Below are 14,355 nucleotides of genomic sequence, written 5' to 3'. Positions count from 1 at the left end.
TACGGCTTCAAGAATACGACTTTTCTATCACTTACAAGAGTGGTCGTTGTCACACCGATGCTGACTGTTTATCTCGCCTTCCGTCAGGAAGCACGCGAGATACTGACGATGACTTAGATGAATACCTCCTTGCCATCTCCGCAGAGTTTCCTGATGCCACCACCTTCAAGCGTGAGCAACAGCATGACCCTTCTATTCGAGCTATTCTTGACGCCGCTCGGTCACCTGCACGCGGCTCACCTTTCATTATCATTCAATATTTATTGTATAAGAAGAATTATTCTGCTGAAGGCGCTCCACTTCTGCTCGTGGTTCCCCAGACGTTGAAGCCTATGATACTTCATGCCATGCACGATGACATCACGTCAGGCCACCTTGGCTTTGCTCGGACACTTCACCAACTGCGCCAGCGTTTCTATTGGCCCAAGCTCTGGAAGACGGTGAAGCAGTATGTTTGCAGCTGTGCCATTTGTCAACGCCATAAGCAGTCAACGATGCCTCCTGCAGGTGCCTTGCAGCCAGTTAAACCACTGACCGCGCCATTTGAAAAGTTGGTGTCGGCTTGCTAGGTCCCTTCCCAAAGTCTACTTCCGGTCATCGCTGGATTATTGTGTGTGTAGACTATTTGACCCAGAACACTGAGACGGCGACGCTCGCTTCGGCTACAGCAGCAGACGTTTCATCGTTCCTGCTGTACTCCGTCATTCTCTGCCATGGTGCTCTACGCCTTGTGATTAGTGATTGTGGATGGCAGTTTACTACGGACGTTGTTGAAGAACTATGCTACGTCTTTGTGGATCTGATTACCGGCATTCGACCCCTTACCATCCGCAAACAAACGGACTCACTGAGCGCACGAATCGTACACTGACCAACATGCTTGCCATGTATGTCTCCACCGATCACAAAAACTGGGATTCAATCTTACCATTTGTTACGCACGCTAACAATACTGCCAAGCACGAAGTCACCGGCTATGCGCCTTTCTTTCTCCTCTATGCTCACAACCCCCAAAGTTTTATCGACACCATCCTTCCCTGGTCCCCACATGATGACTACTCATTAGGCCAGACTTGATGTCGTGCCGAAGAAGCGCTTCGACTGGCCCGCCTCAGGACTCTCTCCTCTCAAGATCGTGCCAAGACTCGTTATGACGCTCGACATGTGCTCGTCACATATGCTCCTGGGGACTTTGTTTGGCTTTCGACACCTGTGCGGAAAAAGGGGCTGTGCACGAAGTTTCTGTCTCGATACACTGGCCCATACGTCATACTGAAACGACTGAGTGACGTGACCTACGTCATCGCAAGAGTGACTTCGCACAACCGTCGGTCACGTAACACGCAAGTCGTGCACGTCGCCCGACTTAAACTGTACCACCATCGGGCTATGTAACTCGCTCGAAGAGCTTCGTCTGCCCCCGGAGAAATTATCACGCTGCATGGCGCAGCCGAAGGAAGAGGAAGGAGAAGTGTGCGAGAGGAGCTGGCCGCTGCCTGTTGGGCTTGGATGACCGTCCTGTCCTTTGCGCTACGCTAACCATCCATCATTCTTGTAAATAAATCCATCCCATCCGTTACAATATTCACGCCCAGCCGCCAGCTTGCGACACTAAACAGCGCTACCACGCCCCGCGACTTCTGCGACACCAATCAGAACTTTGCCCTTAAGGGGCAGCGCGAAATACGCAAGAACCCACGTACGAAGGCTTCGAGGTAGCGTTCTAGGAAGCCGTTGCGCAGTAATGACGGAGAAGAGCAGCTAGCATCTATTAGTACGCATATTCGCACATTCCCAGCGATGTACTGTGCTCTTCAGTGGTACGTGTTAACGATGCAACTGGAAGCCCGGCTAATGGTAGAGACCGCGCAGTCACGGCCAGCGGCCGTGGCGCAGTAAACGCTTATTCATATTCACTGTACATAACATATCACATAGGTACTACATAGCTACGCCGCCATCCCATCACCGTTCTGAACGCTGCTACTTATCCAGCCATTTAGGCGTTCTTACTGAGGCTGTGCTGCTGCTTCGTCTACGGTTACAAACGATAGACACAAACCAGAGACGCCATGGTGCCCACTCCGACAAAAGCGAAACAGCCCCAGCAGAGCTCGTTACTGAAGTCCCTAGATTTTCTGCTAAAAAATATCTAGGGACTTTACTCGTTACATGCAGCCTGTTCTGTCCAAATAAAGCGCCGGGCGCGTCGCTGTGGCGTCGCAGTGTTGTTAACGCGAGCACTATAAGAAGCGCGTTTAATGCGAATAGACGATTCTACCACTCTTTTTACCACCCTTCGACTTTTTACAAGCTCGTGCGTATCCTAACCTTGCGGTTCTTCACGCTATATACCCTGAAGGGTATCCCAGTGCGGACTGCCCTGCCTGTGGACTAACGGCAACATTGAACCATGTGTTGTGGGAGTGTGAAGTCATCGGCTCCACCTTCAGCGAGGATAGGTGGGCTGCACTTTTGGGCAGCCCCGAACTCAACGACCAAACCCTGGCCGTCCAGAGTGCCCACGATCGGGCCGTCAAGCTCGGCTTGGCGGTCCCTACGTGGGACTAGCCGGGTGGCGCGGGGTCTCCCCTGCGTCTTCTCTGGACCTCAATAAAGTTATTTCACTCACTCACTCACTCTACCGCTCTTTTTCTTTCTCTATGATTCTACTTCCTGGCACCACACGCCTGTTCGGACTCCTCTGTCTCTGTGGCCTTCGACACGAACGCCTTCTCGGACGTCTCCGTCTAGGCGGCAACCGAACTATACACCGGCTCGGACGCATGTGTCGGCCGCGATAGAACACTGACGGAATTCGTGTTTCATGGCTTTAGAAGTAGGAGACAGTGCACCCATACACGGGCCAACTTGTACACATATTGCAGCGCTACATGCCTAGCACTTCCGAGCTAAAGGAACTGATCAGTGCTTCAAAGAGGGCCGCGCTCGCTTTCCAGCGCTCGGTGCCCCCCCTCCACAACGCCACGCTATCTACGCTAGCGCCCCAAAGCACCGTCCTATTGAAGCAATTCGACCTTGAACCGCAATGGAGATCTTTTCGATAAAATGCATGACGATACCAACCTTTACCCGCTACAACCTGCGTGGCACGTGCACAGGCTAGTGTGAGAACCGCGTCCATGAACGAACGCTCCCTAGCACGTGCGATGCAATTGCGCCGTCTTCTGCGTTGCCTCCGGCCCCCTCCTCGCTAAAGTCCCTAGATATTTTTGTATCTTTAAAAAGAGCAGAAAATCTAGGGACTTTACTCCTCGCCACTTCAATGCTCCCTTTCGTTGGGTGAGCATCGGTGGATTAGACGCATTAGCGTGGTTCATCGGAAGCATCAGCACTGCGCGGAGGACGGCGCCGGCTCTAATCACACCTCTTCAGGTTATCTTTACCGACTCTATAGAAGAGAAGCAGTATACAATGGACGGCAGCGGCGAGGGACCACCTCTGGGTAGGGCTAGGGGCCGCTCTCGCGGACGACTGCAACCCTCGGCACCGCAGTCTCCAGCAACGAGCGTGTTGTCGCGGCCTTCACCTATGCCGACGCCGCTGTCGGTCACGTCGACGATGTCCGACGTCAGCAGCCTCACGGCGTCCGTGGATAGGATGAGCATCACCGGAGAAGCGGTGCAGGCCGTTGCGGTAAGAAATTGAGCAACTTCCTCTCTTTTGGTCCGGTCGTCGTAGATAATTGGTGCGTCCACGCCGTACTAACGGAGCGTTTGGACTGAACAATTGGTGGCGATTTGTGTTAGCTAGGGTTACCATTCAACTCGCGACCAAGCCTCGCCTTAATGGCGCGTGTCTAGAAACGCAGGTTGCGTGTAACAGCAATTACGTGTGTCTAATTACACAGAGTATCCTACCATATATTTTTTTAGAACTCTGAATTAGTTTGAGAGAATTGGCTTGAGAGACACTTCGAGACCCATGGGTGCGTTTTGGGACCGTGCAGACGCCCACGGCGTACGTACTCGTACGCACACGATGCACATGTGAATCGCGACGCGTCTCCGGAACGCATCTTTGTGCTTTGTTGTTCGGCGCTTTTGTGCAGCATTCACGAATAATGTCGTAACGTTTATTTACTGTGTATTGGGTGAACAATGGGTAGGTGGCAACGTATGTGATACGCCTGACGGCTTTATTGTTTCTTTTGTTTTACAGCGCGACGAAGCCTCGCATTAATGGCGCGCGTCTAGAAACGTCGGTTGCGTGTATCAGCAATGGCGTGTTTAATACATCGAGTAACCTACAATATTCTTTTGAAACTCTGAATTAGTGTGAGAGACGCGTCAAGACCCATGGGGGCGTTTTGCGACCGTGCAGACGCCCACGGCGTACGTACTCGTACGCACACGATGCACACGATCGCGATCGCGACGCGTCTCCGAAATACGTCTTTGTGCTTTGTTGTTCGGCGATTTTGTGCAGCATTCATGAATGATGTGGTAACATATTTGCTGTGTATTGGGTGAACCGCGGGTAGTTGGCAACGTATGGGGTACACCCGACGTGCTTTTTTTGTTTCTTTGTTTTTTTTACTCCGCGAAACCGCCTCTGCTTCTGGCTTCTGCCATTGCTGTACTTTACAGAGACGGTGGTTGGAGCACCGTTACTAGATTACCTCTAGTAACGGTGCGTTGGAGCGCCCCTTTCTCTCTACATACACTCTCACTCAACTCTTGCCTCAACGTTGATGTCATAGAAGCTTCGGGATTTGGCACTTAGGTGTCACTCTTGCTGGGTTCCTCTGCGTTAGTTAAAAGGCTGTTGGCGTCGCGCTTGCTCTGTGGTGGTTGTACAGCGTTAATAGCGGCTTTGCCTGATGTAATACTGGTGTTCGGCTTTAAGTGGCATTTCCTAAAGGAGCACGCGTCACAAATGCCTTTCGTCGCCCATTGCACTCCATGGCTTAAAAAATATTTTTTTTTAAAATCACGGAACTCGAAGGGCATTACTTGGAGGACGCTTAAGCGTCGCCTCTTGTAGGATGCTTAAGCTTCGCCTTTAAGAGTGGAACGCAATAGCATTCAAAGACCACTGACTGTTTCTCACGCTTCCCGGCAAGTGCCACTTATGTAATCCTAACGTTTACCGGGAAACGATGGCGGCCATCACGGTATACACGAAGGCTAGCTTTTTGGTAGAAACACGGCCTCTTGCGTGGTCCGATCACGGAGGTGGTGAACAGCCGCGCGAAAAAAAATTATTTTCAGGTTACTATGATTTTTTCGCACTTTTATTATTTGTCTGAGAAGATTTAACAAAAAAGGTACGTGCTGTAGGTGTTTCATGTGATTTGTTTGTGGGCCGTCATTCTAAAAATTCTGAGGAATAACGTTGTCAAGAATGTAGGACAAGGAGTTAGCATCTTTAGTCATAGAATGGTGGGGCAATATAACCCGCGTATACCGCGTGTCAAGGAGTGGCATATACATATACCTAAACATATACGGGATTTTTCGCTCATGGGGACGCTGACGTCGATAGCGGATTTTCTGCGACATGGGGCTCTCTCTCTCTCTTAACGCTATCGCGTTTACAATGTTTCACGGCTAGGGATCGAAAGGGTGCACTATGCGTTTTGTTTTTTGACGGTCTGCTTGCGTGCGTGTCACCGCTGACGAGATTGTGTGTGTTGTGTGTGCGTAGCGTGCGGGGGTGCGTTCATGCTTAGTGCTAGGATGAAACGCTTCTGCCGCTGTGCGCTCGTCGGGTTCTCACTGTGCTGGTACTATGGTGTGGAAGGGACGCAATAGTGCTGGAAACACGTGCCTCGTAAAGCCCCTGAAAAAAAATCCGGCAGATCCCACGCCCTGTGGGAATCGATGTTATGCGAAGCAGAGGGCGGGTAGCCTACCAAGTTAACGAAACGACCATGAGAGCACGAAGACGTAGGCGGCTCTTTCATGACCTACATGACACGCATGTTATGACATTCATGTCATGAATCCTCAGGAATCCCTTTAGCGACACCTAAGAGACCTTTAGGCCTCTTAGTCATGCTCATGACTAAGACTTCGACCATCAACCTTTAGTGTTTCCTTCACTTAGTACCCACGTCCGAACCCATTTCAGTGGTTTTTGAGTGTTAAATCTTTTTCGCTGAGTCATTTTCATTTATGCTGAGTCATGCTCATGACTATGATTTCTAGCAGCATCCTTGTGTGTTTTCTTCACTTAGTGCCCACGTCCGAACCGATTTCAATGGTTTTTGAGTGCTAATCTTTTTTTCGCTGAGTCATTGTCATTTTGCTGAGTCATGCTCATGATTAAGACTTCTACCAGTATCCTTTAGTGTTTACTTTCCTTAGTACCCACGTCCGAACCCATTTCAGTGTTTTTTGAGTGCTATACTTTTTTCGCTGAGTGATTGTCATTCTTGCTGAGTCAAGCTCATGACTATGATTTATACCATGGTCCTTTAGTGTTCCCTTCCATTAGTGCCCACGTCCGAGCCCCTTCCAGTGGTTTTCGAGTGTTAATCTTTTTTCGCTGAGTCATTGTCATTTTTGCTCTGTCATGCTCATGAGTATTACTTCTACCAGCATCCTGTAGTGTTTCCTTCACTTAGTACCCACGTCCGAACCCATTGAGTGTTAAACTTTTTCGCTGGGTCATTGTCATGACCTACATGACACGCATGCCATGATATTCATGTCATGACATATCATTTATGTTCGCCATATACTCTTGTCATGGTATGTCAATTGTGGTACATAACAAGTTAACGAAACGACCATGGGAGCACAAAGTCAGAAGCGGCTAGATAGATAGATACGGTCAAAGTAGCAAATGTTCGCAAGAAATGCTTTGCATTTAAATTTCACCAACGATTATGATACTCCCTAATGCGAAATTTGAGCGCCGCTCTATGCGTGTTTTCACTTCGCGATATATTGACTGGCGCGAACAATGTGTCTCGTGCGGCACGTTGCAAACGAATTGAATGTGGCACGGCTGCCTCTCTCGGGAGAGCGCGAGAGGCCGCGCGCGAATGAGGCGTGGGCGCGAGTCAGAGCAGCCGCCGCAGACACACCTCCGCTCATGCAGCGCTCTGTTTTAACGCGCTCGTCGCATGCCTTATTTATGGCCTCAGCGGTCAATCGGAGCTATCGTCGCCGTAGAAAGCATCATGCATACTAGCAGTAAAACGTGCGCGGCGCGCCGCCGGTGTTAAAACGCAGTTGCGGCAGAGCGTCCACACCAACTGGCGGCGAGCCGCTGGGCAGCACGTGACAGCATGAATATCTTGCCTCCTCTCTGTGGGTGCGAGATGTCACGTGCTTTATTCTTCGTCTGCTGACCGGTCGGCGCTTAGTTTACGTTCTTCGTCTTTCATTCTTAACGCGAGTGGTGTCTTACGAAGATGACGACGTCGTTGCCCCAAAACATAATCATGTTGGTGTGATCTATCTTCGGTTGCGGCGTCGCCACGTTCCAAAGTCAAGGAGAATGAGGTACTGGGTGTCACCTCCGCGTCCTTGTATTCAGGGTCGGTTTTGAGGTACACAATCGGATATTGCGCACTGTCTCCAAAAACCTTTCCATCAGCAGAAACGAAATATCCTGCTGTCGATGCGGCGGCTCACACCTAGTGATACTTGCACGACGGAGACTGTCAAATGTACCAACTGCTTCGTTGATCATGAAGCGACGGCTAATGACTGTCCTATGATGAAGAACGAGAGGCTCATCCTGAAGAAGATGGTAAAAGACAATTCAAGTCACCAAGAAGCGGCCACGTCTATTCGTCGCCGCAAACGTCGATTCGCGACGCCGACGCCCAGAGTCACACGCCACTAGTTGTTGCTGTTGTTGTTGCCTCAAAGCACTAGTCTGGCATTTCGCCAATCATTAAACTACTTCTTCTTTCCATCAGGACGTCTTGGTTTAGACTCATCATTTATGATAAAGTGCTGGCTCTCCCGTCATCGAGAGTAGATGTAAGCGTGAAATGGCTGCCGGCAAATAAGATTGGTGCCGCGACGCAGGCCTGAAAGCTTACTGAGCCTAAATGAACCTATTTTTGAACTGAACCTCGTTGCAAGTCTCGTCTCGGCCAAACAACCATCCGCGGTGCACCGGATGCTGCCGGCCTCTTCAAACAGCGTGGCGCCATCTCTTGAAATAGGCGGCGCAAAACCCGCGCCGCGCAACTCGCGGACCGCGGGCGTTGAAACTAGCATAGGCAACCCTGTCTCAGCGCCAAAAAATGACAATCAAGTGTATGGTGCGCTGTATCTGCCTTTTGAACGTCGCTATTGGGAATGCCAAATTCTATAAGCTATGGCTCGAGTGATATCAAACATTGAGAAGAAATCGGAAGCACCATTTTTTGGAACTTGTTTGGGCAGTAACCAGTGTATCCAATGCGGTCCTGTACAAGGGGTAGGGGGCCAGACCGTATTTTCTTATGTTTTGACAGGATGCCCGGATGTTGTCGTATTCGTTCTCGCGCTAATATCGCCTGAAGTGCCCGGATAACGGCTCTGCATTGTCGCTCAAGGTCTCATGAAGGCCGCCGACAACAAGAGTTAAAAGCATTTCATGCTGAAAACAATCGCTAACCATGACAATCGAAAGAAGCACGATCGAGACCAAACCAACCAAACCAAACAAGCGAGAGCTGATCCGAGCAGACGACAGTACAGAACGAGCGGTCCGGCTGAGACCACATACGAGTATGCATCGAGTGGTCTGGCGGGTCCGCACGACATATGTTTCCCGCGCACACGTCTCTGAAGGGGGCGCTCTCATTGGTCTCTGCCGTTCGCCGCTCGCGTCTTTCATCTCACGCTCCGCGTTTGCTCTTTTATTCTTCGCTGTTTCGCTCGTTCACTTAGTGACGCTGAGGCTGACGCTCCCAACGCCATTCATCTCAAGCACTAGAATTAGGTTATCTGGAACAACCATTTTTAATTAATTCGGTGCAACTTAAAGGTTCTCACCCCATATATTCGAAGGCTACTGGTTCAAGCCAGTTTATTTACTATATTTAATAGAGCAGGTGTAACCTGCGTCAGCAAAGTCGCCGATGAAGTTGGTTGGTAGTCTCTACTGTGCCAAGTTTGCTACTGCTTGTCTTCTTCGTGTGAAGGTAACTCATTGTTATTAAAGTGCGTATTTCACTAGAGCTGAAATTTTGGCTAGTTGGTTATTCGTGACCATGAAATACCAGCGCGTATGGATGCCGCAGAAGGTGTCTGCTCAGGGCAAAGTTCTCGAAGATGCGTGTCGCATATTTACCAATTTTAAGCTTTACAGATTGGCTCAGGGCCCCATTTCCATGTTTAATTATACAACTTATAACAGGGTTTCTTGCCCCTGTGCCTGCCCTTTCCTCATTGCCCTAAATGTTGTACTAGTTTTTACATGGATTCAGCGGTTTAGAGACATAAGAAACGATTGTATGCATCTGAACATTTATTGAGTCGCACATAATTTGAGACAACCGTTTCCCTTTCCTCCTCGCAGCACTTGGCGGGCATGGTGGGTCCTAGTCCAGATGCCAAGGCAGGCCGTGGTGCCCGGCGTGACCGGCGCGAAGAGTTGGCCATTCTCGCTACGCGGCCCGCGAACCTGACCGACAAGTGTGGCCGCACAGGCAACCCCATCCGGCTGCTGGCCAACTACTTCCGGCTGATGTCGCTGCCCCAGTGGTGCGTGCACCAGTACCACGTCGACTTCCTGCCACTGGTCGAGTCGAGCCGCGTGCGGCGTGCACTGATGAACGACCACCGCGAGCGATTCGGCCGCTGCTTCGTGTTCGACGGCATGTCGGACCTCAAGACGCCCACCCGGCTCGAGCGTGACCTACTGGAGCTGCACTCCCAGCGGCACACTGACGGCGCGCCCATCGTGATCCGCATCAAGTGGGTCCAGCAGCTGGCGCCAAACAACCCCGAGGTGCTGCGCCTGCTCAACACGCAGATGCGCCGCAACCTCGAGCACCTGGGCTTCGTGCAGATAAACCGGCACTTCTTTGACAAGCGCGCCGTGTCGGCCATTCCGCAGCACGGGCTCGAGCTTTGGCAAGGGCTGGTCACGGCCATCGGGCAGCACGAGACTGGCGTCATGATGGTCACGGACACAGTGCATAAGGTGGGTTGCCGACAGCTTTGAGAGTTTGTCGCACTGTGTGTGATCCTCTTGGTGGTGACGTATAAAACACAAACAAGCAGCATTAGTTGAGCCCACTTATAGCCATCCCAGTTATGCTCAGTTATTACGAATAAAGATTGCACGATAGTCGTAACTTTCATGCGGTGTGTGATAGCGCATCTTTAAACGAACATGTCGCGACTCTGAACTCTTTCAGAGCGAAAGTGGTAGTACAGGTGTGGAAATGACAAAGGCAACTTGGAGGGAGGTTACTGCGCATTGCATGACATGTCTTGTGATCATCTATGCTTTGGATGCCATATTGTTGCCCTATTCACAGCTGCTACAGTACCACACATCAGGGGACATATTTGAGTGTGCTTGGAGCGCACTAACATCGCGATGTAAATCAGGCTGTGCAGGCATGTGTGCTAGTGCGTAGGCTCCAGGTTTTGAAAACATAGTTTCTGCCTGTCGGCACTGCACATCTATGGAGGAAGGTCTGCTAGACAGGGCGAGCGAACATAAGTTAGGCAACATGGTAAGTGGAAAGTCTGTGGAAAACAAACTGCTTTGCACTGAATTGTTGCAGAAGTGTTCGCTGGACATGGCTGGATTCAGCAATCGTATCTCGACAATATGGCTTGCGCTGCTTGTAACTCCGTTACCATGAATGGTATCTATCAGGGGCGGTCTAGCGGCGCCATTGCCTCAAAGTGCTACATTTTTTACTTGTTAAGCCAAAACCACAAAAATACCTCGCATTACGGCTTTTCTGCCGCGAAACAACGATAATGTGGAAAGTTGGACGAGTTGGTGACTAATCATCGTATCGTGTTGGTGAAGGAGCACACTAAACAGGACAAGGCAGAGATATCACAAGGAAGCACGACACTCGTTGAACTCGCTGGAACTTTATTGCACAGCACGGAGGCGGAAATGAACTTTATTGAAGATGAGGAGAGGGGAAATTCGAGCCGAGATTACGCTGAAGGGGCTATGCTGGCGTCCAGCTGGCGGCGACCTTCGTCACCCCGTCCACCAGCCCGGCTCTGGTTTGGCGGTGAATAGATATTAGTATGAAATCCCACGCCTTCTGTGAGGGAGCTTGCCGCGCAGTATATCTTTTGGGTGAGAATAATTCCTCCAACCCTATAGAATATGCTTATCGGCTGAATCTGTGTCGCAACAAACACTTCATATTTGTTAACCGCGCACCCTCTGGCGTTAGGCGCTGTGACGTGTGTCTGTGTAACTTCTTTGTGATTGTGCCTTCGCGCAACAATAAGATAGACAAAGCAAGATTAAAGCACTTTTAAATTCATATACCTGTGCGCACTAGGCCGTGAAACATGGGCAACAAATCTAAAACTGTTTTCTAAATGTTGCAACCCTATCACATATATTTTTATGAACAAATGTATCCCAGTGCTCTTTCAAAGCGGTGCCCTCACGATGTCTCAGTAGAACATATGGTTGACTGATACAACACTTTTTTATTTTGTTAATGTGAAAAGCTTCTATTATTTCTCTGACCAGCAGATTATTTTGGTAACAAAGAACTGTAGTGCCAATGAAAAGCGGCAAGCACCCATATTATGAAGAATGCGCTTTAATATACATATGAATGTTTCCCCCAGTGATCTTTTGTGTTCACACACACACACACCATAAATAGTAAATAGTGCATGGTTAAGCATATGCTGGCCTGTTATAAGTGTAGGTTGTCCGTTGAATACTGTCAGGTCCTATTGTGTGGAAAAGAATACATCTGCCAAATGGGCAGTGTGCGTGAATATGTTTGTGCCAATCGAGACATGATAATGCACTAAAATACTACAGTGGAAACCTGACTGGGTTCATACCGTACCTCGAATGTGGGGCGCAGTAACGCATGGCGTTGGTGATGTCGATAAGCGTATTCGGTATACTGCGACAAGCGTGCCCAGTCATTCACGCGCCAACGCGAATGTGTTTTGCGTCAGCTACATCCACGGGGCAATAGCATGCTTGTAAACTCGCAAAATGATTACAAATGTCTGGGAACACGCTAGTTTACGAAGCATTCATAAACTATTCTATCGATACGCGGGCTACCATATACCCGCGTCTCATTGTCCCTATCGATATGCAGAAATTCCTCTAGCATACGCCAGAGCTCTGCTGGAGACCCCAAATTATTGTTGGAAAATAAAAATAAACAAATGTGAACGCTTGCTCCAATTCTTTGACTGAAATATGTTTGCGTTCGGGCATCATACTACCGTGATAAGCAGCAGGCGGAAAGAGGAATGTTGCTCAAAATAATCTTCTTGCACCCTGATGAGCTTGAATAGGTGGTGCCCAGATCTACTCCCCAGTGGTCGCGCCCTCTAGATAAACAGATGCATATCTTAAAGGCAATGCTTTTGCTTGATGGATGCGGCCGAAGCGATTGCAGCAGCGTGAAACACGTCAAAGACGTCTGGATTGGGACACCACCTATACCGAAAGTTTTTCTCAATTTAACTGTCTGGCACCATGACGGGACCCACAATGTTGCCCGACTAACTGTTAGTTTGATGTATGGGAGCTAGATTTATAGGGACTTCACTGTACTAGGTAAATACTAGAAAGCAGAACACGGCCGTCTTTTGCGCACTGTAAAGTCGCACCTATGACTCGAGCAGTTAGTGAAAAGGGGAATGACATGAGTAAATATTGCGATCACTCATTTATTTGCACTGATCCATATTTGCAAATAAGCGGCTTCATGTTTAAAAACTGGTTCTCCCAAAATGTCTCTTTTCCCTTTAGTCTGCTCCAAAACAAACATTTCTCTACTCAAAAATGGCTCCAGAAGATGTTCCACCTGTCTCACCCCTGCGCTATTTTTTGTGAAACATGATGGCAGCTCTAAGAACGAACAGCACATGATAAGCGCTATGTCATGAAGTTTGTTTTTATCTTCGCCTTCCATAGCACTGTAACCATGTATCATTGCAGTACCAGGAACCAACTAGCCCAGCATTCAGTACCTCGGTTCTGTTAGCATTTCGTAAACTATTAGGATATCAGAGAAATTTTTTCATCGCTTCTCTTATCCACAGTGCTTCGAATGCTAATTGATCAAAAAAAAGCAGAGTATTGTGCAGGAATATTTACATTGCGCACTAAATCCAGAAATGCTGGCCTTTCGGACAGTTTGTATAATTCTTTTAGTTGAGGGTCACATGATAGTGGTGAAGCAAGGAGATGCCGCAAATGCCAAGACAAGGCACACAAGTGCTCTCGGCAGGCGAACGTAATGCAAAATGCCCTTCAATGTGCGGCTCACTCCATGCCCCCAACGTTACGGCAAGAAAGAGCGCTACACTATGAAGTGAGTTGATTCAAACCGACAAGAACTTGCTCCGGAAGGACCAGCAGCATCAAATTCTATTATGCAGAGAGAAAAGACAAATCAACTGACAGAATTCACTATTTGTGGCACCTCACGTTTATATAGAGAATTCAATGTGTAGCTTGCTGTCCTTTCATGGTGCTAAAATGTTCTTTGCCTAATGATTATAAAATTCATATGCTGACATCGTGTGTGTTATATTTATAATATTTGCTTGTGCAAGCACAATTTGAATTTGCTACTAGTTCTTTTACTACTTTAATCCTGAGGTTAAGTGCAATGACTAACTTATATTACTTGTCTTGTGTACTGGCTCTGGCAGTAATGAGTGTTCCTGCAAGTTCCGTCAAGCTCTCATTTATGCCGTTGTACCTCTCGGGGCTCGGTCACCATGTTAAGTGTCACTTGATGTGAATAAAGCTCAAAGTTAATCACTCTTATTTCTATATATCTCAGGTGCTCCGACGAGACAGCGTGCTTGACCTACTGACTCACGTATCGTCGTCACCGAACTACAGGGAGGAGGCTATGAAGCACATCACCGGCTGCATAGTCATGACGCCGTACAACAACAAAACGTACCGCGTGGACGACATCGACTGGAACAAAAACCCTCTCAGCTTGTTCGAGACCAAAGAGGGGCAGAAGTCATACGTCGACTACTACCGGGTGTGTACACTGGCTGGCATGTCTCTTGTTGAAAGATTCAGTATTTGCAATAGCAAGATGGAGGCACAGCTGTGGACATGCATTAGCGCTAACCGATAAATGGTTTGTCACTGCACAAACAGCCGAAGTCTAGAATGTCGATGGTGGAAATGTAGTTGATGACGCGAGCATTTTTGCCATGT

General features: G+C 48.9%; 1 protein-coding gene across 2 annotated transcripts in view; it reads left to right on the top strand.

The window, feature by feature from the left end:
• Window positions 1-3,327: 3,327 nt before the first annotated feature.
• Window positions 3,328-14,355, top strand: part of LOC119462363 (piwi-like protein 1) — a 55,492-nt gene continuing 44,464 nt past the window's right edge. Inside the window, exons 1-3 of one of the 2 annotated variants that reach the window (XM_037723706.2) lie at window positions 3,328-3,657; window positions 9,496-10,122; window positions 13,961-14,173. In XM_037723706.2, the coding sequence (XP_037579634.1) occupies window positions 3,436-3,657; window positions 9,496-10,122; window positions 13,961-14,173 (1,062 nt within the window). In that variant the 5' untranslated portion in view covers window positions 3,328-3,435. Of the gene's footprint in view, window positions 3,658-9,008; window positions 9,119-9,495; window positions 10,123-13,960; window positions 14,174-14,355 lie in introns of those variants that run through there. The other variant, XM_049671809.1, reaches the window with a different exon arrangement.

This window comes from Dermacentor silvarum, chromosome 8 (assembly GCF_013339745.2).
Source record: "Dermacentor silvarum isolate Dsil-2018 chromosome 8, BIME_Dsil_1.4, whole genome shotgun sequence".
Lineage (NCBI taxonomy): Eukaryota > Metazoa > Arthropoda > Arachnida > Ixodida > Ixodidae > Dermacentor > Dermacentor silvarum.
Note: the sequence above shows the minus strand (reverse complement) of the source record. Positions and strands in the feature narration are given on the sequence as shown.